Source organism: Mirounga leonina, unplaced genomic scaffold (genome assembly GCF_011800145.1).
Source record: "Mirounga leonina isolate KUSES-001 unplaced genomic scaffold, KU_Mleo_1.0 Mir_418, whole genome shotgun sequence".
Taxonomy (NCBI): Eukaryota; Metazoa; Chordata; class Mammalia; order Carnivora; family Phocidae; genus Mirounga; species Mirounga leonina.
The window spans coordinates 22782913-22808493 of NW_023270739.1; the positions used below are offsets into that span (position 1 = coordinate 22782913).

The following is a 25581-nucleotide window of genomic DNA, read 5'->3' on the forward strand; positions in this document are numbered from 1 at the left end:
CTGAGCCAGCCAGGTGCCCCTTCTTTTCTTTTTTAAAAATTCAGTTTATTTAAACAATCAAAACAGATCATTCATTTTTCCCCACCCTTCATCTCCTGCCTTTGGCAACCACCAGTCTATGAGCTTGGGGTGTTTGTGTGTGTGCGGGGAGGGCACTTATTTTACTTATTCACTTGTTTATCTCTGTCTGACTTACTTCACTTAGCGTAATGCCCTCAGTATCCTTCCAAGTTATCATAAATGGCAAGATTTCATTCTTTTTTAATGGCCGAATAATATTCCATTGTGTGTCTGTATCCCAATTTTCTTCTCTATTTATCCATTCATGGATACTTAGGTTGTTCCTGTATCTTGGCCATAGTGAATATTGCTGCAGCACGTATGGGGGTGCATATATCTTTTCAGGTTAGCGTTTTCATTTTCTTCTGATAAATAGCCAGAATGGAATTGCTGGATCATATAGTAGTTCTATTTTTAATTTTTGAAGAGCCTCCATTACCTTATTTTTCCAAATGGATTATTGTACATGTTCATTCCACCTCAACATATGATCTTGGTCTTTCCTATTTTCTAAACCAGTTTTATTATACTTCTGGTGTAAAAATACTTTCCAAGGTAAGTTATTGTTTAAAAAGCCTTACCACAAGGTGTCATTGTAACCTATAAAAAGAATTTCCATGTAAACATGTGCAGTACCAATTTTTATATTTCCTTGTATTTTTTTTTTTTTAAAGGTTTTATTTATTTGACAGAGAGATAGACAGAGCTAGAGAGCACAAGCGGAGGGAATGGCAGCGGGAGAGGGAGAAGCAGGCTCTGCACTGAGCAGGGAGCCTGATGTGGGGCTCGATCCCAGGTCCCTGGGATCATGACCTGAGCCGAAGGCAGATGCTTAACCATCTGAGCCACCCAGGCACCCCTATATTTCCTTGTATTTTTAAGTCTCTTTTTTTGTTCCATATTTTGCAGTTATCTTTTAGGGTATATTGTGAATCTCTTATATTAAAGGGAAAAATAGAGTAGTCGTGTTCTTCAGTTCTCATATTTTTGCAAAAACATATGCTTTCCACCCACGAATTTCTTAAGACTATGTTGCTATAGAGATGATTGTTTGAAGGAAAGAATGAGGAGGAGTTACAGGAGGTGGACATTTAAAGAACAAAATACTTATTTTATGTCTTTGTTCTTGACAGAGCAAGCTTTAGTGTTTACCCCTCTCCTGATAAAATCCCTATGGAAGAAAGGTAGATATTTTGAGTGTTGTACTATGATGGTATTTGCATTTACTAAGATGATTTTGCAAAGGTTCCTTGCTTGATTCTTTTTTCATATGGAGAATTGGTGCTTGTAATCTTTGAAACAACCTTTCTTCTACTTTAACTGGATTTCATTTTGCTTTTGCTTTTTCTTTCCTGATTTTCTGGTTGGTCTTTTAACTAATAATGTTAAAATACCCTACTAATTTCTTTTACTTCTACCTCTAAATTTATTTTCAGGACCATTCCCTGTTGACTACTTGCTGCCACTATTTTAGTTCATATCTTTATCTTTACTGTCCCAGCCTTTTCATCTTCTTTTCTCTAGGATCGCCCCTCTACTCCACCCCAGTTTATTCTACACACCTTGGATAACCTAGTTATTTTTCTTAAATACAAATCTGAAACCACCCTATACTGTCTCTCATCCACCCACAAGCTTAAAACATTCCATTGGCTCTTCTAGACCCCAGGATAAACTCCAGTCTCTTGCACATTGCATTGCCTTCAAGGCCCTGCCCTACCTCTGCAGGCTCATCTGTTCCCCGCCCCTTTATCTCCTACCCACAGAGTTGTCTTCCATCTCCATGCCTTCCTTACTGGATATTTCTTCTCTGCTTCTTTCTTTATCTCAGGATTACCCTCTTTGTGAAGTCTTCCTTGACAGCTTCTCTAGCAGAATTAGGCCTCTCGGGGCACCTGGGTGGCTCAGTTGGTTAAGCGACGGCCTTCGGCTCAGGTCATGATCCTGGAGTCCCGGGATCGAGTCCCACATCGGGCTCCCTGCTCAGCGGGGAGTCTGCTTCTCCCTCTGACCCTCCTCCCTCTCATGCTCTCTGTCTCTCATTCTCTCTCTCTCAAATAAATAAATAAAATCTTTAAAAAAAAAAAAAAAAGAATTCCCTGCTATCTATAAATATATTGCATTGCTTTATACTTTTAAAAGTTTTGAATTTATATATTACTTGGAATTGGTAATATATGCACATGGCAAAAAAATTTTTAAGTACAAAAAGGACTTAATAAATAGTAAGTTTTCTCTTATCCTTGTTCAGTAAGCAATTGTTGGTTAACATGTATATTTCACTGACCCACATGAACTCATTGAGGGCAAGGATTTTCACTTATTTATTACTGTATCCCTATACCCAACAGAGTCTAGCATATAATAGACACTTGGAAAATGTCTGTAATACTTTTTTTTTTAATGAGGTGGAAGACAATGCCCTACTCTTTCCAACACCAGCATTTTATTTTATGTATTTATTTTTAAAGATTTTATTTATTTGTCAGAGAGAGAGAGCACACAAGCAGGGGGAGTGGCAGGCAGAGGGAGAAGTAGGCTCCCTGCTGAGCAAGGAGCCCTATGTGGGACTCCATCTCAGGACCCTGGGATTGTGACCTGAGCTGAAGGCAGACACTCAACCGACTGAGCCACCTAGGCAGGCATTCATCTGTAATACTCTCTCTCTCTTTTTTTTTTAAAGATTTTATTTATTTGACAGAGAGAGACACAGTGAGAGAGGGAACACAAGCAGGGGGAGTGGGAGAGGCAGAAGCAGGCTTCCCGCCGAGCAGGGAGCCCGATGCGGGGCTCGATCCCAGGACCCTGGGATCTTGACCTGAGCCAAAGGCAGGTGCTTAACGGCTGAGCCATCCATGCACCCCTGTAATACTCTTGATATGGGCAAGTTCTTCCTTGTGATCTGCTTATTTCTATATGCCCCTCAGAGCTCTCTTAGTATAAGTGGACCAGTCAGTAAATATGGTGTGGTGGCCACTCCATAAATACTGGTTGTTTAATTGCCTTTTTTTTTTTTTTTGTAAGATATGGTTTTAAAATTAACCTGTATGCCTTGAGAATGACTTTTATTTATTTCCTTTTTCTAGTTCGGAAAAATTTTATACTTTCTGGTAGAGCCTCAAAGATGAAAAAGAGCATGTTTATGTAAACTCGAGCAAACATATCAGTTGAATACATCAACACATTTTTTTTCAATTTTTTTTTCTTTTAACTTTTCATACTAAGGCATAAAGCTCATGGAAATAATTCAGATTTATTAAAAAAAAATACAAATAATTTCCAGCATATGTTGTCAGATCAGAAGGGCTTCATTTTGTATTACAAGCTATGTGGTAGTTTTATCTATTTCAAGTATATGGGCCTATGAGCAAAGACGCCTCTACAACTCACACAGAGGTAGTAAGTACTCATAAATCTTTTGGCAAGTCCCATGTTATATGCAAGAGAGCCTACACTAAGAAACAAAATGAATTTGAAGTATGGTTTAGGCAACCGTCATCTTTGTTTTTCAGATCACAACTTTTCGGAGACTTTTGTAACTTATTTCTAAGTATTTGAGGTTGACTGGTTACTATATCCTATTTTCTAAAATTCTTTTGTGTGAATTAAGCTGTGGGGAGGCAGGCAGTGCAATTATAAGAATAAAATAACATTTTAATTCAGAGTGCTTGGTGGTTGATTGCTAACCACTCTAATACATATCTTCTTCCCTTCCTCTTTCCTTGCCCTCCCGTTTCATTCTAAGACACAATTATGGGGCCTGGCACCTTACCAGGGTTTTGAAGGGTCTGTTCCCAGCTGCACTTCAGGTTTTGGCAGGGTGTCAAGTTGTGACATTTTTTTGTATACAGGACACCCTGGGATGGCTATCCAAAAGCTTTTTGGGTGACTTGTAATATGCTCTCTGGATTTTAAAGACATTAATTTCTAACGTTTTGTTTTAAGTGCAGTGTAATGCCTGATGCAGTTCTCCTTAGACTTTTAATGTTTTTAAAAAACAACATTCACTTCAGGGGCATGTAGTATTTAAAGCATTGTTTTGAAATGTTCAAAGGCATAGCATTTGCTTTTTAATGGAATGTGTTTTGGAAGCTTTCCATGAGTATCAGCAGCTGTGCTTTTAGAATATTTTGAGTTTCCATCCTTTTGGGCAGACATTGTACCACTGCTTAAGAAATACAGCTCCTGTACAAAAGAGAATGTCATAGGTAGGTCTCTAGAGCTGGGACTAGTCAAAAGAAGTGGTAGGAAGGACAACTGGGTATGGCTATATGGTAGTAAGAGCTGTAAGGAGAGGAAGATGAGGTATTTGGAGAGGGGTTGTGCTGAGTCTTTAAAAAAACTGTCTTTCACAGAGAGTAGTTCATCTAATAAGTGCTCCCTGATTAACAGGCTGATCAAAGTAATCTGTTTAACCAACCAACTTCCTCCCTTCCTCCCTTCCTCCCTTCCTTCCTTCCTTCCTTCCTTCCTTCCTTCCTTCCTTCCTTCGACTTTATTTATTTGAGAGAGAGAGAGTGCAAGTGTGAGAGAGAGAAAGCACAATAGGGAGGAGGGTCAGAGGGATTAGCCGACTAGAGGGAACTCTGTCCCTGGACTCCAGGATCATGACCTGAGACAAAGGCAGACCCTTAACTGACTGAGCTACCCAGGCGCCCTCACCGTTCTTTTTTAAAAGTTTGTTTCAACCATGTACTTTTAAAAATTTGCGTTGTAAGTGTATTTGGTAAACTCTGTACAATAAGAATTGCTTCTTTTATTATATGGTTTGAGTGCCTAATAACATTTCTGTGTTCTGTAATTGATACCTGTATATTGACTGGTTGAAATCAGAAAAACCTGATTATGGTATGAATTGAAAATTGTGATAGAAATTTTGTGTTTGCGTAAAATTTATTATGAGTAATAGAATGAAGAGAAAGCCAGTGTATTAATTACCTGTAGCTATTGGAACACATACTGACTGGGCTTAGAACATAAAAATTTATTCTTTCACAGCTTAGAGACCAGAAGACTGAAATCAAGGGTTGCACTTTCTGCAAAGGCTCTAAGGAAGAATCTTTCCTTCCAGCTTCTTATGGCTCCAGGCATGCTGTAGCTCCAGCATCTCTGCCTTTTTGGTCCCATTGGTGCTACCTCTTCAGACTGAAAAATTCTCCTGCCTCACTCTTACAAGGATACATGTGATTGCATTTAGGGCCCACCCATATCCAGGATAAACTCCTTTTAAAATCCTTAATCACATGTTTTGCTATATAAGATAATATCCTTAGGTTACAGAGATTAGGAAGTGACATAGCTTCCTTTGGGCCAGCATTCAGCCCAGTACAGTCTGGAAGCCACAGTTACGGAAGTGGATGTAAAAGTGAATCAGACCTAAAGCAGTATTAGAATGGTGAACATAGTTATTTGATATTTTTGAGCTATTATGTGCCTGTGTTTGTTTTAGGTGTGGGGTTATAGAGATGAGTAAGACCTGTTTCTTGCCCTGGAAAAAGTTACACTGCATTTGTTACATATACTAAAATAAAAGATGGAAGACAGAATGGTTACCTAATTATGTTTGGGAAAGTCAGAAAGTACTTCATGGAAGAAGTAATGTGCTCCTGAACAAGATTTTGAAGGCTGATGAGGAATTCACTAGAACGATTACAGAGGGATAGAAAAGGCCTTCAGGACAAGAAAATTAGTATTTGCAAAGACATGGAGGTAAAAAACAGCAGGGTGTGCTCAGGAGTGTATGAGATAAATTTTTAAAATTTGCATTTGTTTCTAATATACAAATTGCTCTCATTTTACCAGTTGCAAAGTAAATGTTCTTTGTTGCAAACATTTTTAAAGTACAGATCTTTTCCTAGATTAAGAAGATCTTTGGCCATTAAATATAGGAGTGGGGGGGGGTAGCGCTTCAGGGAAATGCAAATTACAACCACAATGAGATATCACTTTACATCCCTTAGAATGGCTAAAATTAAAAAGACTGTGTTAAAGTAATTAAACAAGGAGGCTCTTAGACTGAGGTGGCTCTAATGCCCTGTTAGCCTATATAAGCAAACCAGAGCCTAAGCCAGAATCCATGCACTCGAATTCAAGAAAATGAAACAACTAATCACAACCAAGTAGGCTTTCCTGATTAAGGCAACTCTTTAAGCTATATTCATCACATAATTTCCTTCCTTTACTTCCATATTTTCTGTATAAAAACCACTCCACTTACTCCTCTTGGTGGTGTGCTCCTAACCACTTTCACTCTGGCACTGCCTGATTGGAATTGATGTGTATGCTCAAATAAACTCTTGAAAATTTTGTCTTAGACAGGGATGTCCACTATCACCACTTTTATTCAACATAGTACTGGAAGTTCTAGCCACAGAAATCAGATAACAAAAATAAATAAAAGGCATTTAAATCGGCAAGGAAGTTTCAGTAAAACTTTCATTATTTGCAGATGACGTGATGGTATATAGAGAAAACCGAAAGACTCCACCAAAAAACTGCTAGAACTGATAAATGAATTCAGTAAAGTTGCATGCTACAAGATCAGTGTACAGACGTCTGTTACATTTCTGTACACCAATAATGAAGCAGCACAAAGAAAATTAAGGAATCAAGCCCATTTACAATTGTACCACAGTAAGGTACCTAGGAATAAACCTAACCATATACACCATGGAATATATATGTGTGTGTGTGTGTGTGTGTGTGTGTGTATGATCATATACACAATGGAATAATATTTAGCCATAAAAAGAAAGCAAGCTTGCCATTTGCAATGACATAGATGAATTTAGAGGATATAAAGCTAAATAAGTCAGAGAAAGACAAATACCATATGATTTTACTCATATGTGGAATTTAAGAAACAAAGCAAATGAACAAAAGAAAAATATAAAAAGGCAAACCAAAAAAACAACTCTGGACTATAGAAAACAGATGGTTACCAGAGTGGAGATTGAGGGGGAATGGGTGAAAGGTGAAGGGGATTAAGAGTACGCTTATTTAGATGAACACTGAGTAATATGTAAAATTGTTGAGTCACTATATTGTATACTGAACCTAATATAACACTGTATGTTAACTACAATGGAATTTAAAGAAAGTAAAAAGAAATTGGTGAAATTTTTTTTAAAAGGACAGTATTTTTTAATTTTTTAAAAGGTTTTATATAAATTCCAGTTAACATGCAGTTGATATTAGTTTCAGGTATAGAGTATAGTGATTCAGCACTTCCATACATCACTGGTGCTCATCACAACAAGTGCAAACTTAGGTAATTGGTCTGTTCAGATTTTCTGTTTCTTCCTAGTTCAGTTTTAGGAGGTTACCTGTTCCTAGGAATTTATCAATTTCTTCTAGGTATGTCCATTTGTTGGCACATAATTTTTTATAATATTCTCTTACAGTTGTATTTCTGTGGTGTCACTTGTTATTTTTCCTCTTTCACTTTTGATTTTGTTTGAGTCCTCTTTGATTCTTTTTCCTTTTTTTTTTTTTTTTATGAGAATCGCTAAAGGTTCATCAGTTTTGTTGATCCTTTCAATGAACTAGCTCCTGGTTTCATTGATCTATTATTTTTTTCAGTCTCTGTTTTCTTTATTTCTGCTCTAATCTTTATTATTGTCCTTTCTTCTACTTGGTTTGGGTTTTGTTTGTTCTTTTTCTAATTCCTTTAGGTGTAAGGTTATGTTATTTGAGACTTTTCTTCCTTCTTGATGTAAGCCTATATTGCTATAAACTTTCCTGTTAGAACAGCTTTTCCTGCATCCCAAAGATTTTGGATCATTGTTTTCTTTTTCATTTGTCTCTATGTATTTTTTATTTTCTCTTTAATTTCTTGGTTGACCCATTGTTTAGTAGCATGTTATTTAATCTCCATGTATTTGTGCTCTTTCCAGATTTTTTTCTTGTGGTTGTTTTATAGTTTCATAGCATTGTGGGCAGAAAAGATGCCTGGTATGACTTTAATCTTTTTTAATTTGTTGAGACTTGTTTTATTATCTAATATGTGACCTGTTCTGGAGAATGTTCTGTTCTGGAGAATATGCACTTGGAAAGAATATGTATTCTGCTGTTTTAGGGTGGAATGTTCTGAATATATCTGTTAAATCCATCTGGTCCAGTGTGTCATCCAAAGTCTCTATTTCCTTGTTGATTGTTTGGATGATCTGACCATTGATGTAACTGGGTTGTTAAAGTCCCCTACTATTACTGTATTACTATCAATATAGTTTATAATTGCTTATAATAATAGCTTATAAATATTTACAATTGTTATATCTTCTTGTTGGGTTGTCCCCTTTATGATTATATAGTATTTTTCTTTGTCTCTTGTTACAGTCTTTGTTTTAAAGTCTGTTTTGCCTGATGTAAGTATTTCTCCTCTGGTACTTTTTCTCATATCCATTTATATGATAAATGTTTCTCCATCCCTTCACTTTAAATCTGCTGGTGTCTTTAGGTCTGAAATGAGTCTCTTGTAGGCAGCATATAGATGGGTCTTGTTTTTTAATCCATTTCATCACTGTGTGTCTTTTGATTGGAGCATTTAGTCCATTTATGTATAAAGTAATTGTTGATAGGTATGTACTTGTTGCCATTTTGTTACTTGTTTTACAGTTGTTTTTGTATCTGTGGGACAAGGTGAGCTATGGGTCTTCATATTTTGCCATCTTCCCCAGATGTCTTATTGTTTGTCTTCTGACAACAGGCAACACCAAATTTTGGCAAAAATGTGAAGCAAACAACTCTCATGTTTTTGGTTGAAACAGAAAATAGTATAACCACTATGGAAAAAGATTTGTCAGTTTCTTATAAAGTTAAACATACACTCCATGATCCAACAATTACTTACACTTATATATTTACCCCCTCCCCAACTGAAAACATGTCCACAAAAAGTTTTGTACAAGAATGCTCATAGTAGATTTATTCATAATTAATATTCATAATAACCAGAAACAGTCCAAATGCCCATCAATAAGAAAATGGGTAAGCAAAATATGATACTTAACAGTAGAATACTTTTGGATTCTTCATTTGTGAGCTCATGGAATTGTATACTTAAACTTGTGCATTTTATTAAATGTAAATTTTACCTTGAAAACAAAAAGACTACACCTAAGAGAACTGGTGGATTGGATGGTCTGTTTTCTGTATCCATGTGATGGCTGAAGTTGTGGTAGCTTCACAACCATAAGGAGAAGTAAGCCTACAGAATGTGTTGGCAGAAGTATGGTGTCAATTTTAAACATAAAATATCCAGTTATTTCACTAGCAAGAAGAGTTTATTTAGGAATAGCAGGGGAAATACCCCCAAATGCAGTTTGGGACATAGAAACTATGGCAAACCATAAGCACGTCCAAAGAACAAAGGAGAGGAGCATTCTTTTATATAGAAAAGGAGGGATTTGAGAGGGGTTGTTTGGAAAGTCCATCAGAGAGGAGTGAGAGTTTGGGGTTGTGGCAGCTTTTCATTGGCTGAGTTGAGGTAGGTCTCAATGGTTGGTTTGTTGCTGGAAGGAGAAGATCTTATTTCCTCCTGCTTGGAGTAGTAAAGTAAGCTTCTTCTTCCTGTTGGGGTTTGTAAACAGCAGTGAGTGGTGGGATTGAGAGAGATCTTGGAGAGATCTTCAAGGGAGATCTCTTCCTTGAAGGCCTCCTATTTCCCTCTTAAATGAGGTTTTCTTTACTCATTTTCAGTGAAAAAGACCAGAATCATTGATGATACTGAGCCCAATTTTTGAATGAAAATTTAAAACTTTGAATTTTAGAATTCAAAATTCTGAATGCTTAAAAAAAAAAAAAACCACCTGAATTATAAAAAAGCAGAAAAGTGCACAAAAACTGTCCTTTTGAGTGATTTACAAAGCAAACCCCCCATGTAACCACAAGTATTAAGAGTAGAACACTGCCAGTCTTTTCTCAAGTAATACTATCCTGACTCTTATGTCAATCACTTTTTCTCTTTATAGTTTTATTTATTTGAGAGGGAGATTGTGAGAGAGAGAGAGAGAGAGAGCGAGCAGGAGAGGGGGGAGGGGCAGAGGGAGAAGCGGACTCCCTGCTGAGCAGGGAGCCCGACATGGGGCTTGATCCAGGGACTCCAGGATCATGACCTGAGCCAAAGGCAGATGCTTAACCGACCGAGCCACCCAGGCGCCCCGTCTCTTTATAGTTTTATAGCCTAAACAAACCTAAACATGTATCCACTAAATATTAGAGTTTTGCCTGTTTTTAATTTTTTCTGAACTTTATGTTTAGAAAAATTTTGTATGCTTTTGTGCCTGGCTTCTTTCATTTGCACAATATGTGTTTGATGTTCACTTGTGTAGAGTGTATCTGTAGGTTATTTTCATTGCTGTATAGTGCTAGTTTCATTATGCCACAATTTGTGTCTTCAAGAGCTGTTAATGGACATTTGGTTTGTTTCTAGGTTTCATTTGGGAATAGTACTGTTATGAACAGTAATAATACAACAGAAATCTCTTGGTGTACCTGTACTCACATTTCAGTTGAGTATATTTCAAGTAGAGGAATTGTTGAGTCATAGTATATAAATATCTTTAACTTAAGTAGAGAATGCTCAGTTTTTTCTAACATGGATATGCCACTTTACACCACAGCTTGTTGCTTCCCATCTTTTTCAACGTGTTATGGTCAGTCTTTTTAGTTTTCTCATTGTGATTTTAATTTTATAAAGAAATCCTACACATGAATATATAAAAAGAATTCAATAAAAATAGTTGGGCAAAAGGTTCAAATAAACATTTCACAAAAGAGGACATCCAAATGGCCCATTGACAAAGAAAAGTTGCTCAGTTTTCTTCCTTTTCAGGGAAATTGCGTTTTAGCTTTCTTTGGTATGTTTTTTTCCTGCCCTGGGTTACTGAAAATATTCTCTAGCAACTTTGTTCTTTTGCTTTTTCACATTTAAAGCTTCAGTCCAACTACAGTTAATTTTAGAGTGTATTGCAAAGTTGGGCCCAGTTTCCTTTTTTTATATAAGGTGATCTGGTTGTCTCAGTACCTTTTATTGCAGACTTCTGTTTCTTCGCTGATTAGCAAAACTGCCTGTGTTCTTAAATGTCTTACATGGGTGGATGTGTTTCTGGGCTGTATTCTGATCTCTTGATATCTTTGTCTATAATTAATTCAGTGCCATACCAGCTTAATTACTGTAGATTTAAAATATCTTGATATCCAGTAGTTAAAGTCCTCCTGTCTTGTTTTTAAAAATTGTTTCTGCTGTTCTTTAAAAATGTTTCTGGCCTTTGTATTTCCATGTAAATTTCTGAATCAATGTGCTAAATTTCACACGCACGCACACACACCTATTTGCTAGGATATTGATTGGTGTTGCATCTATAGATCAGTTTGGGGGAGAATTTATATCTTTAGAACATTATTTTCCAATGTATGGTATGTATCTCTATTTACCTAGGTCTTTTTTAGTTTCTCTAATGGTATCTATATAATGGTTAGCACATCTTTTGCCTAGGCATTTGATGTTTTTTGATGCTGTTAAGAATGTCTTTAAAATATTTTGTTGCTGGGGCGCCTGGGTGGCTCAGTTGGTTAAGCATCTGCCTTCGGCTCAGCTCATGATCCCAGGGTCCTGGGATCGAGCCCCACGTCGGGCTCCCTGCTCAGTGGGGGGCCTGCTTCTCCTTCTTCTGCTTGCCTGTCTATCTGCTTGTGATCTCTCTCTCTGTCAAATAAATTAATAAATAAATAAATCTTTAAAAAAATAATTTTATTGCTGATATGTAGAATGCAATTAATTTTTTATATATTCATCTACCTCGCAATTATATTAACTTCTAATGATTTCTCTTTAAATTCTTTTGGGTTTTCTACATACACAATTAGAACAGCTATATATAAGGAAAGTTTTATTTTTCCTTTTCCAATTATTTTTACCTTTTATACTTTTGTTCCACATTTTTTGTACAGTGTCAAATAAAATTGATCATGGACATCCTTGTTTTGATCACATTTTGAAAGGAAGGCATTGAAGAATTTAGAATCAAGAGTTTATTCTTTTTTTTTCTTAAGATTTATTTAATTGACTGAGAGATTGAGCAGGGCGGGTAGGGGGGAAGGTGGGGAAGGAAAGAGAGTCCTAAGCAGACGCTGCATGAAGTCCGACATAGGGCTTTATCTAATGACCCTGAGATCATGACCCGAGCTGAAACCAAGAGTCTGATGCTCAGCCAACTGTGCCCCCCAAGTGCCCCTACTGTATTCTTTTTGTATACATCTTTTACCAAATTGATGTGCCTTTCAGTTCCTAGTTTGCTAAGTTTCTTTTTTTATCCTGTGGTAAATTCATATAACATAAAATTTAATGTTTTAAAGTGTGCAGTTGGGTGGCATTCCATGTGTTCATTGTGTTGTACATCTACCACCTCTGTCTAGTTCCAAAACATTTTATCACCTCCAAAGATAACTCTATGTCCATTAAGCAGTCACTCTTTCTCTCTTCCCCCAGCCCCTTGCAGCCACCAATATACTTTCTCTCTCTGTGGATTTTGGATACTACTTATAAATGGAACCATACTCTGATGACACAAATGATAAATGTTTTATTTTAGTCCCACAAGTTCTTGAACATGTATTATTTACTTTTTATGTTTATTTTCTATTGTTCAAGTTGAGTAATCTCTGTTCTGTCTTCCAGTTCATTAATTCTTCTCTATTTCTGCCGTTGAGCTCATAGTTAGATTTTTATTTTGGTCATTATATTTTTTCAGTTCTAAAGTTTCTACTTGGTTCTTTTTTATATCTTTTATTCTTTGCTGATACTTGTATTTCTTTGCTGTGTCTTTCTCTTTTTTTGTTTATTTCAAGCTTGTTTGCACTTGCTCATTGAGATATTTTTAACATGACTTGTTTGAAGTCTTTGTTGGATAACTTTATCTGTCGTCTCAGTGTTGATGTCTATCAGTCGTCCTTTTACATTCAATTTGAGATCTTCCTTGTTCTTTTTTTTTTTTTTTTTTTTTGAGATTTATTTATTAGAGAGGGAGAGAAAGAGAGCGGATAGAGCGTGTGTGCACAGGGAGAGAATCCTGAAGCAGATCCCCGCTGAGTGTGGAGCCGGACAGGGGGCTCCATCTCACGACCCATGAGGTCATGACCTCAGCCAAAATCAAGATCTGAAGGCTTAACTGACTGAGCCACCCAAACGCCCCGAGATCTTCCTCATTGTTGGTGTGACTAGTGATTTTTCTGTTGAAACCTGAACATTTTGGGGTATCATGTTATGAGACTGTGTTTCCTAATCCTAGCTTTTTCTGACACCTCTCTGGCACAAGAAAGAGGGGAAATGCTACTTCATTATTGCCAGATGGGGGTAGAAGTCTAGGTTCCCCAGTTGGCTTCTGTTGACACCTGAATTGTGGGAGATCATCATCATTGCTGGGTGGCATGGAATTCTGGTTCCTTATGTGGTCTCCACTGTCATCCCCTAGAAAGAATAGCTTTGTTACTGCTGAGTGGTAGTGCCAGACCTAACTCTCTACTAGTGCTTATCTGATGGCACTTCAGCAGGGTGAGGGTTTAGGTGTTCTTCCTTCCTGTTGGTAGGGGTGAAAGTGCAGGTGTCCCATGTAGTCTCCCCTGATATTGCAGAAGTATGGGGCTGTATTACTGCTCAGCAGGGATGAAAGTACCAGCTTTCTAGTTGGCCTTCTTGTATCCCATCCAATCAGGGTATTAGGGTACCTCATTACAATCTGGCCTTTGCTGGCGGGTTGGTGGTGGAGTCACAGTGTTTTCTGTAGTACTTTCCTGGAGGATATTGTTATTGTTTAGAACATTTTTGTCTTGCTACTTTCTTGTTACTTTGGCTAGAGAGCAGGCTTTTGTTAAGGCCTTTTTTTTTTTCCCCCAGTCTGAACCCATTGCCAGCTTCTTCAGCTCCAGGTTGGAGATCATGTATTAAACTGATAAGAAAAGATACTACACTTGATCATGTATTAAAAGAAAACACTGGGAACCCACCTGTGTGTCAGTTCTTATATCCTGAGGTTGTTAGCTGTTTTGCCTCTGGTCTCCATTTTTCAGAGTTGTGTTATATATGTCATGTATACACACACACACCATTTAGGACTTTGATTTGTATTAGTGGGATTAATGTGGAAATGTGCCTCTGCTCCATCATCCCAGAAGTAGAAGTCTTATTCCAAAAGTTTAAGTTGTGTTATCAGTTTTCATTTACTTCTGGATATTTTCTGATTTCTATTGTGACCTTTTCTTTAATTTATGTTATTTAGAAATGTCTTCTTTCTAAGCATATGTAGCTTTTTTAGTTACCTTTTTGTATTAAGTTTTAGTTTAATTGGACTTCGGTCAGAAAAATATTCTGTATAATTTTGGTTTTTAAACATTTTTTAGATTTTTTGAAATACCCAGTGTGTGGTCAGTATTTATAAATGTATGTGTATGTTTATAAAGAATTTGTATTCTATAGTTACTGGGAGTGGTTTTCTATATGTTAGCTCAGGTGGGTTAATTATATTGTCTGTATTCTTACTGATTACTTTTTTGTGCTTGTTCTATTAGTTACCAAGAATAGTGGTTAAATTATCCCCCTATGATTGTGAATTTGTCTATTTTTCCCTGTAGTTCTGACCCCTTCTAATTTATATACTTAGTGTGTATAAATTAAAATTGTCCTATCTTTCTGGTGTATTTAACCTTTTATCTTTACAAATGTATTTTTTCATCTCTAGGACTGTTTCTATTTGGTTGTTTTTTTTTTTTGGCCTTAAAAATCTACTTTATCTAATATTAATGTAGTTCTGTCATCTGTCTTTAGATTAATGTTTAATTATGTTTTTGCTTTTTTTTTTCAACCTTTGTGCTCTTCTGTTTTAAAAATGTTATAAAAAAGTTAGATAGTTGGGTTATATTTTTTCTCTTAAATTTCTCATTTATTTGAAGCATTAATCTATATAATTTAATGTAATCACTGATATGTGTCTAAGGCTACTGTTTTACTTTTCCCATTTTCCTACTTGTTTATGTTCTATCTTATCTCCCTGCTTACCTTCTTTTAAATGGAATTCTTAATGGAGGGGTGATTCTCAAAGGAGGGACAGAGGTGATTTTTGCCCGTCTAGGGTACATTTGTCAAAATGTGCAGACCTTTTGTTTTTCACTTCTGGGGGGAGTGGTACTACTGGCATCTAATGGGTAGAGACTAGAACTGTTACTAAATATCCTACAGTGTACAAGATAGGCCCCCCACCTTGTCCAAAGAATTATCTGATCTAAAAGGTCAGTAGTGCAAAGGTTGAGAAACCCTTTTTTAGTGTTTTGAATAATGTAAATTTCCCCACTCTTTGAGCATTTTTAATGGTTATCCTATAGGAAGGTTCAGCATATTTTATAGTAAGTATTTTAGATTCTTCAGGCCATGTATAGTTTGTTATGTGTTCTTTCCCTCTCTACCTTTCCGTTTTTAGAGTTGTTTTAGGTTTATATAAAAATCGAGCAGAAAGTACAGAGTTCCCATATACCCCCTGCCACCACACAGGCACAGCATCCCTCACTTTTGCATCCCACAGCAGAGTGGTACATTTGTTACAGTCGATGAACCTACACTGACGTGTCATTATCACTCATAGTCCATAGTTTACATTAAGGTTCACTCTTGGTGTTGTACATTCTGTAGGTTTTAACAAATGTTTGTTGATATGTATTCTGTGATTATAGTATCATACAGAATAATTTCACTACTCTAAAAATCCTCTGTGTTCTGCCTGTTCATCTCTTCCTGCTGGGAATGGCCAGCAATCCCTGTACTGACGGATGAAAAGATTACTCCAGACTTTGCCCTAAAAGAGAGGAGAAGGCAAGGGGGTCACGCTCAAAGACGAAGACCCTTTGCTCTTCTTTGCTCCTGCTTTTATTGGTCCTTCAGGATAATCACAAATCCTTATCACTGTTTCTCAAGCACATGATGTGTGACAAGGGGTCTTACTGAAACTAGGAGGATCTGTTTATGGGAAAGATACGACATGCAGATTATGCTAATATGCATGTTCTATGGGAGTTCTGCTAAACATAGCCTAAGAGATAATGCATACATCTCTTAGATCACAGGGCGGCTGTTTGGGCTAAGAAAGCTTCGGGGAAGGCAACTCCCCGTGGCATTCCAATGGCAGAGTGATCACGCAGCCCTCGGCGTTCCAAAGGCCCATGTCCTTCTCTGAAACCTTCCATTGCCCTCAGCAGCCTCTGTGTTACATTTTAGCAAGCCAGGTATTATGGCTGATTTCATGCTCTACATTAATTCCAACATCTGCCTCTTTCCTAATCCCTGGCAACCACTACTTTTTAAAATGTCTTTATAGTTTTGATGTTTCCAGAATGTCCTAGAGTTGGAGTCCTACATCACTTTTAGATGGCTTTCTTTCATTTGGTAATATACACTTAAGGTTCCTTCATATCTTTTCATGGCTTGATGGCTCATTTCTTTTTAGGGCTGAATGATACTTCGTTATTGGGATATACCACAGTTTATCCATTCACCTACTGAAGTACATCTCGGTTGCTTCCGGGTTTGGCAATTATGAATAAAGATGCTATAGGCATTAATGTGCAGTTTTTTTGTGTGGATGTAACTTTTCAAGTAATTTGGGTAAATACCAAGGAGTGCTGTTGCTGGACTGTATGGTAAAACTAATGAATTAGAGTTCCTATTGCTCCACATTTTCACCAGCATTCGGTATTGTCCGTGTTTGGATTTGGGCCATCCTAATAGGTTTGTACTAGTATCTCATTGTTTCAGTTTGCAATTCCCTAATGACATATGATGTTCCATATCTTTTCATATGCTTATTTGCCATTTGTGTGTTTTCTTTGGTGAGATGTCTGTTAAGGTATTTGAGCCAGTTTTTCTTTTTTTTTTAAAGATTTTATTTATTTATCTGAGAGAGAGAGAATGAGAGACAGAGAGCACGAGAGGAAGGTCAGAGGGAGAAGCAGACTCCCCGCCGAGCAGGGAGCCTGATGCGGGACTCGATCCCGGGACTCCAGGATCATGACCTGAGCCGAAGGCAGTCGCTTAACCGACTGAGCCACCCAGGCGCCCCGAGCCAGTTTTTAATTCAGTTTTTTTTCTTGCTGAGTTTGACTTTGTATATTTGGTTAACAGTCCTTTATCAGATAGGTCTTTTTCAGATACTTTCCTCCCAGTCTGTGACTTCTCTTCTCATTGTCTTGGCAGTGTCTTTCCTAGAGCAGAAGTTTTAAATTTTAATGAAGTCTAACTTACCAATTATTTTTTTTTGTGGATCTTGCCTTTGGTGAAGTTACTGTCATATCAGAGACGTTTGTTATCTTCTAGGAATTGGATAATTTTGCATTTTACATTTAAGTGCATAACCCATTTGAGCTAATTTTTGTGAAGGGTGTAATGTCTGCCTAGATCCACTTTTCTTTTTTGGCATGTGCTCCTGTGTCAAAGATCAGTTGACTGTTTTAATGGATATGTGGACTCTATTTTGTTTCATTGATCTGTCTATTATATTGCCCATATCACACTTTTTAAGGAGGCTTTATTTAGGGGCACCTGGGTGGCTCAGTGCGTTAAGCCTCTGCCTTCGGCTCAGGTCATGATCCCATAGTCCTGGGGTCAAGCCCCACATCGGGCTCCCTGCTCAGCGGGGAGCCTGCTTCTTCTCCCTCTGCCTGTCTCCCTGCTTGTGTGCTCTCTCTCTCACAAATAATAAAATCTTAAAAAAAGATTTATTTGAGAGAGACAGAGACAGAGAGAATATGCACACAATTGGGGGTAGAAGCAGAGGGAGAGGGAGTAATATCAAGCAGACTCCCTGCTGAGTCCAGAGTCCGATGTGGGGCTTGGTCTTATGACCCTGAGGTCATGACCTGAGCCAAAACCAAGAGTCAGATGTCGAGGTTTACCTGACTGAGCCACCCAGGTGCCCCAGGATTATACTGTCTTATTTTCTGTTGCTTTTATAGTAAGTCTCAAAGTCAGATAGTGTCAGTTTTCTGACTTTGTTCTTTTGCAATACTGTATTGGCTATTCTGGGTCTTTTGCCTCCCCACATAAATTTTTGAATTAGTTTGTCGATACCCATAAAATAACTTCTGGGGATCATATTGAATCTGTAGATCAAGTTTGGAAGAACTTACCTCTTGACAGTATTGAGTCTTCCTATCCATGATCATAGAATAAATATCTTTTCATTTATTTAATTCTTTGATTTTTTTTATCAGAGTTTAGTAATTTTCTTCATATTAAAAAAACATTTTGTTAAGTATAGAGCTGTTTCATTTTGGGGGGTTACTAATGTAAATGGTATTATAAATTTCAAATTCCATCTGTTCATTGCTGATATATAGGAAAGTGATGGACTTTTTTGTATATTAACTCTCTATCCTGCAACCTTGCTATAATTGCTTATCAGTTCCAGGAGGATTTTTTTTTAATTGGGTCTTCTACACAGACTGTCATGTCATCTGCAAAGAAAGACGGTTTTATTCCTCCTGTATTTATATGCCTTTTATTTTATTTTATTTATTCTTAACTACATTAGCTAAGACTTCCCACTATGATGTTGACAAGGAGTGGTGAGAGGGGACATTCTTGTTTGTTCTTGATCTTAGTGAGAAAATTTCCATTTTCTCACCCTAAATATGACATTACCTGCAGATTTTTTATAGATGTTCTTTATCAAGTTGAGAAAGTTCCCCTCCATACCTGATTTGTTGAGTTTTTTTCATGGATATGTGTTGGATTTTGTCAAACGCTTTTTCTGCATCCACTGATATGATCATGTGATTTTTTTTTTTTTTTTTTTTTTTTGCTTTAGTCTATTCATGTAATAGATTACATTAATTGATTTTTTTAATGTTGAACCAGCCTTGCATGCCTGGAATAAATTCTACATGGTCATGGTGTATAAATCTTTTATACATTGTTGGATTCAATTTGCTAATATTTTGTTGAGGATTTTTGCATCTATATTAATTTTTTTAAGCTCTTAAAAGATAACATTCATAGTTTGGGGCCATTCAAAACAAGGCTGCAGGCCAAATTTGGCTCATGTGTTATAGTTTGTCAACCCCTTTCCTAGAGATTACAATATGCATTCTTGACTTATTAAAGTGTAATATTTGTTGATACTTTTAGCCTTTTCCCATACAGTGCAAGGGCTGTACAACACTTGTAATTCTACCTTTATTGACTTATATACCATTTAGTTATATATTTTAAGTCTATATATGTTAAAATCCCCAAGATATTATTTTATGCAGTCAGCATTATGCAGTCATAAATAGTATTATGCACATATTTCCAATTTTCATTTATCTTTATTTTTGTATTGTCCACATCTAAGATAATTTTCCTTGTGTATGAAGGACTCCTTTACTGTTTCTTTTATTGTGCATCTTCTGGGATGAATTTGTTTTGTTTATCTGAAAATGTCTTTATTTTACCGATATTCTTGAAAGATATATTTTTGCTATATTTATAGAAACTTTGGCAGTTATTTTCTTTCAGCACTGTAAAGGTAATATTACATGTGTTCTGGCATTCATTGTTGAAGTCCTTTTTTTTTTTAAGATTTTATTTATTTGAGAGAGACAAAAATAACAAGCAAGAGAGAGAACAGGGGGAGAGAGAGAAATAGGCTCCCTACTGAGCAGGGGGCCTGATGTGGGGCTTGATCCCAGGACCCCGAGATCATGACCTGAGCTGAAAGCAGATGCTTAACTGTCTGAGCCACCCAATCGCCCCAAGTCAGTTCTTTTGTTGCCTTTTTTCAATGCACTTCGGTTCTTTTCCTGGCTGATCTTAAGATTTTTCCTTTTTCTTTAGTAAAATCTTAAGGTGATGTTCTTAGATGTGGATTTCTTAATGGGATGTATGTAGATTTCTTTTTATTTATGTGCTTGTGGTTATAGAACATTTTTGGTGGAAGTTGGCAACTTTTTTGGGGGCGGCAGTTATTGTTTCTGTACTATTTTCTCTCCTTCTGGGACTCCAGTGGCATATCTGTTACAATAACATTTTAACTTTATTCTCTGTATTTCTTTCCTTTTTTGTATTTTTCTTACTTATTTTTATTTAAATTCAAGTTAGTTAACATATAGTGTAGCATTGGTTTTAGGAGAATTTAGTGATTCATCACTTACATGTAACACCCAGTGCTCATGCCAGCAAGTGTCCTCCTTAATGTCCATGACCCATTTAGCCAGTCCCGCCACCTACCTCCCCTCTAGCAACCCTCAGTTCTCTATATTTAAGAGTCTCTTATGGTTTGCCTGCCTCTCTGTTTTTATTTTTCCTTCCCTTCCCCTATGTTTATCTGTTTTGTTTCTTAAATTCCACATATGAGTGAAACCATATACTTGTCTTTCTCTGAACGACATTTTTCATCTAGCATAATACTCTAGTTCCATCCATGTCATAGCAAATGTCAAGATTTCATTCTTTTTGATGGGGAGTAATACTCTATCATACACAGACATCCCCCCCCCCATGTCTTCTTTATCCGTTCATTAGTCGATGGACATTTGGGCTCTTTTTATAATTTGGCTATTTTTGATAGTACAGCTGTAAACAATGGGGTGCATGTGCCCCTTTGAATCAACATTTTTGTATCCTTTGGATAAATACCTAGAAGTGCAATTGCTGGGTCATAGGATAGTTCTATTTTTAACTTTTTGAGGAAACTCCATACTGTTTTCCAAAGTGACTGCACCAGTTTGCATTCCTACGAACAGTGTAAAAGGGTTCCCCTTTCTCCACATCCTCACCAATGTCTGTTGTTTCCTGAGTTATTAATTTTAGTCATTATGACAGGTGTGAGGTGGTGTCTGATTGTGGTTTTGATTTATTTTTCTGTGATGATGAGTGATGTTGAGTATCTTTTCACGTGTCTGTTAGCCATCTGGATGTCTTCTTTCAGAAAGTGTCTATTCATGTCTTCTGCCCATTTCTTAACTGGATTATTTGTTGGGTGTTGAGTTTGTAAGTTCTTTACAGATTTTGGACACTAGCCCTTTATCTGTTATGTCATTTGCAAATATCTTCTCTCATTCCATTGGTTGCCTTTTAGTTTTGTTGATTGTTTCCTTCACTGTGCAGAAGGTTTTTATCTTGATGAGGTCCCAATAGTTCATTTTTGCTTTTGTTTCCCATGCCTCTAGAGACATGCCTAGTAAGAAGTAGGTGTTGCCAAAGTCAGAGAATTTCTCCTGCTTTCTGCTCTAGAATTCTGATGGTTTCCTGTTTTACGTTTAGGTGTTTCATCCATTTCGAATTTATTTTTGTGTACGGTGTAAGAAAATGGTCTAGTTTCATTTTTCTGCATGTTGCTGTCCAGTTTGCCCAACACCTTGAAGAGACTGTCTTTTTTCCATTGGATATATTTTTTTGAAGATTTTTTTAAGTTTTATTTATTTATTTGAGAGGGAGAGCACACATGTATGCTCATAGAGGGGTAGAGGGAGAAGGAGAGAAGCAGACTCCCCACTGAGCATGGAGCCTGAAGTGGGGCTTGATTCACGACCTAGGAGATCATGACGTGGGCCAAAACCAAGAGTCAGTGCTCAACCGACTGAGCCACCCAGGCGTCCCTCCACTGGATATTCTTTCCTGCTTTGTTGAAGATTAGTTGGCCATACAGTTGTGGGTCCTCCTTTTTTTTTTTTTTCATCCTTATTTCTCTTATATTCTTTTAACTTATCTTTTAATTACTTATTTTTGTTTTTAAAGATTTTATTTAATCATTAGAGAGAGAGTGCACATAAGCAGGGGGGAAGGCAGAGGAAGAGGGAGAAGCAGGCTCCCCGTGGAGCAGGGAGCCTGATGCGGGGCTCTATCCCAGGACCTGGAGACCATGACCTGAGCTGAAGGCAGACGCTTAACCATCTGAGCCACCCAGGCACCCCTTCTAATTACTACTTTAAGCTATGTCTTATCTAGGCTGTTATGCTTGCTCACTGAGTTTTTACTTTTGGTTGTAGAATTTTTCAGTTTTAGAGATTTCCCTTGGTTTCTTTTTATGGTTTCTTATTCTCACAAAATTCTCAGCCTTGTTTTCTATTGTCTTATACACAATAATGTAAGAAAATTTCTTTTAGAATCGTTGTTTAATAATTCTAATAGTGAGGCCCTTTTGTCTATTGTCTTTTTGCTTCTTGTGACTTTAATTCATGTCACCTTATCTTCCCAGGTACTTGAGCTTTAAAATTAAAAAAAATTCTTTATTGTGTCACATTTATTTGTGAAATTGTTTTTTAGAGCAAGTTGCAGCCTATTCTAATATCATTCATCTAAATTACCTTTGTTAGGAATAATAAGGGCACAAACCTTTAAAGTCTGTATCCAAAATGAAGGGGGTGTTCACCAGGGCTTCTCCACTCCTTGCTGGTGTAATCTGTGTATCTTTGAATTTGAAGACTGTCAGCAGGCATTCAGTCTCCCAGCCACCTCTCTGGAACTGGCAGATGCCTCTATGGGAAGAGTGGCCCCAAATGCCAGTCTCATCTTTCTGCATCCACATTCTCTTCTGTTCCCATTTCAGTAAATATTTATTCTTTTGTTAGTTTCCATTGTCTTCAGATTATTAAAATACATGTCCAGCTTTTCTTGTCCTAAGCAGGAGGCTTGATCTAAATTACCTTTTCCTCTAGTACTGGAAGTGAAGACTATCTTCAGATTTCTTGGTGTAAGAGATTGATAATACATTTCCCACGGTGTTTGAGGTAGTTGGGGTTTTTGTTTTTAGCTAAAAGCATTTTTATATAATTAGCATAAAAGGTACAAGTTCTTTGTAAACTTGGAATATAGAATTGTGGAACCACTTTTGAAGGTCAGAGAAAGAATTAATGTTTTATGAGGACTTTCCGTCTATATTACTAGATATCTATTTGGAGGATACCGTATTTTCCAAGATTATCATTGATAAGTTGATTATTACTGGACTGGAGAGCTGAATATATGTTCAAAACACTAAAAACAGATATAAAATTTATTCTGACCTTGGTAAGACTTGTGCAAATGGACAGATAGTTTTCTGTGATTCTGAAATATTCCTAGAGGAGAAAAGTCTGAAAATGACTATTGGCAGATGCAGCCCAGGAGTTCATAACTTTGAGTCAAGAAGATCCCAGAGGGCAGTACACATGTTTGCAATGGAACTAGAGTTGGAGATGAGGCTGTGAAAATTAATAATGGGAAACCTCATTAAAATGGAGATGGGAGATTCAGCAAGGGGAGCTCTCACTCCCTACCACTCATAGTCAGTTGTAGACCCAACAGGAAGATATGTACTTGATTTTGCACCTGGTTGCTCCTTTACAATCCCAACTGGAGGAAGAAACTTTTTTTTTTTTAAGGTTAATAAGGTAATGGTGGTGGTGACTGAGAAATGGATATCCTGCAATTAGTCCTGAAAAGCACTTGTAGTAGATTTTAGTGCCAAAAGGGAAGGATTTAAATAATTTTAACCCTGTTTTCCTAAAATGTTCAGGTCTTTGTGAATTTTATGTGCGATGGGACTGAACTTCCATTTTAAAGTAGGAGTTAGAATATTTACTGTCAACTGGAATAAGAAAAAAAAATTACTCATTTTATCTTAGAAATCTTTGTTTCATTGGTAGTGGGATTGAAGAATAGGTCTTGGTTTTTCTTATGTAGTTTAAGCTTTTAGCTAATTAAAATTAAAACCTGGGACACCTGGATGGCTCAGTTAGTTAAGTGTCTGCCTTCCGCTCAGGTCATGATCTGGGGTCCTGGGATCGAGTCCTGCATTGGGCTCCCTGCTTCATGGGGAGCCTGTTCCCCCCTCCCCCCCCCCCCCCCCCCCGTCTCTCATGAATGAATAAATAAAATCTTAAAAAAAAAAGACCTTATAATACTTTTTGGTGCTATTATTACAAAGTATGAGGTAAGTTTATTATATGTTTCTATCTTTTAAAAATTATTTGGATCAAAAAGCAGGTCAAAATTACATGCCAGTTTTATGATCCAGTTAATTAATTCCCTGACAAATAACTTACTTTCGATAGGATAATGTTGTGGCAGCTGTTACAGTGCATTGTTGCACGTTTAACATGAGTAAGAACTTTTCTTGGAGGACTTTGTCCCTTCTATTAAAATGTGATTTGACAGGAAACCAAAGTAACTTCAATTTTAGTTTAAAAGTCTTAGGTAATATGCAGACATCACATTAATTTATCAGAAATGGTATATTAAAAGAAAGACTAAGTAATTTGATGGTTGGTTTTATGTGCTAAAGATCTTGTAGTAGGAAAAGGTATTTCATGATGACTCATGACTGAGGGAGATGCTATTAGAAAAAAATACATATAATCTTCACAAAGATTCATGAAGCTAAAGGGGAGAGAATTATTTTGATGAAAACTTTTGTTTTTAATTATTTACAATAAGAACGCTGTCATCATTTTTTTTTTACTTCTAAATACAACAAACAGTTACTTTCATAATCCTGGATCAGTGCTTTTGGGGATAGCTGAAGTGATTTACTTTCCTGTTCTTAGTGCATAACACATAGGTGATTAACATTTTTGCGTTGACTGATTTCTCATGAGTCTGCAGCATGAGTACAGTTCACCTTGTGTCAGATAAAAGACCCTTTGTAGCATTAATCACATAGTTACTTGCTGAAGGTCATCTTTGTGAAGATTATAATTTTCTCTAACCATTTGTCAAGTTCTAAGTGGCTTTTCTCTGGTTTCAGAGTATGGATTTTGTAGTAGGATCATTCTATGAAGTTTACCGTAGTAGCTTCAGGGAATATCCATGGTTTGTGAATCCGGGAGTACCTAAACTAGAAGAGTCAGTAATTCTAGTTAGGTTAATAATTGAAGATGTGACATTGATGGTCACAGAAACTTAGTGTGGAGTAAAGAAAATGTGTTAAGGTACGATTCAACTTTGTTCTTTTTGTTTTATGAACAATTAAAAAATCGGAAAATTTGGGTTTTGTTATAGAAATGATAGTTGAATAACAAGAAGGGATAAAAAGAATGTCACAGTGAATGAGTTTAATTCATCACTAACTAAGTGCATTTCTCTGTGCAGGTATAATTTGGCATCCTGAGAGTCTGTCTTAGGAAGAAGGAAGTGGAAAATACCCTTGAAAAAAAGAAAGCTAAGACAAAAAGGAAGCCAGACTTACTTTTACATGGTCAACTGCTCACTTACCAATATGGATACTTTTCCCACTATTTTTCCTCCTGGTGGAGACAGCGGGGTGACAGATTCTCAATCTGAGTTCCAAAAAATGTTAATTGATGAAAGGTTACGATGTGCACGTCATAAAACTAACTATCAGACTCTTAAAGCTGAACACACAAGGTAAATTGCTTAAATTTGGAGGTAAGGGGCTTTATTAAGAAAATTATTTTTGTCCGAACGTTTGCTCTGGAACATACAGTATAATTTTGTTAGTTTGCAGTATATACATTTAAAACTTCTTGGGGTGCCTGGGTGGCTCGGTTGTTAAGCGT

The 25581-nt window shown here is 36.8% G+C and overlaps 1 protein-coding gene across 5 annotated transcripts in view; it reads left to right on the plus strand.

Moving 5' to 3' along the window:
* CEP83 (centrosomal protein 83) overlaps nucleotides 1-25581 on the plus strand; it is a 150503-nt gene that overhangs the window by 23543 nt on the left and 101379 nt on the right. For 4 of the 5 annotated variants that reach the window (XM_034987837.1, XM_034987838.1, XM_034987839.1 and 1 more), the window contains exon 2: nucleotides 25154-25429. In XM_034987837.1, the coding sequence (XP_034843728.1) occupies nucleotides 25257-25429 (173 nt within the window). In that variant the 5' untranslated portion in view covers nucleotides 25154-25256. Of the gene's footprint in view, nucleotides 1-25153; nucleotides 25451-25581 lie in introns of those variants that run through there. The other variant, XM_034987840.1, reaches the window with a different exon arrangement.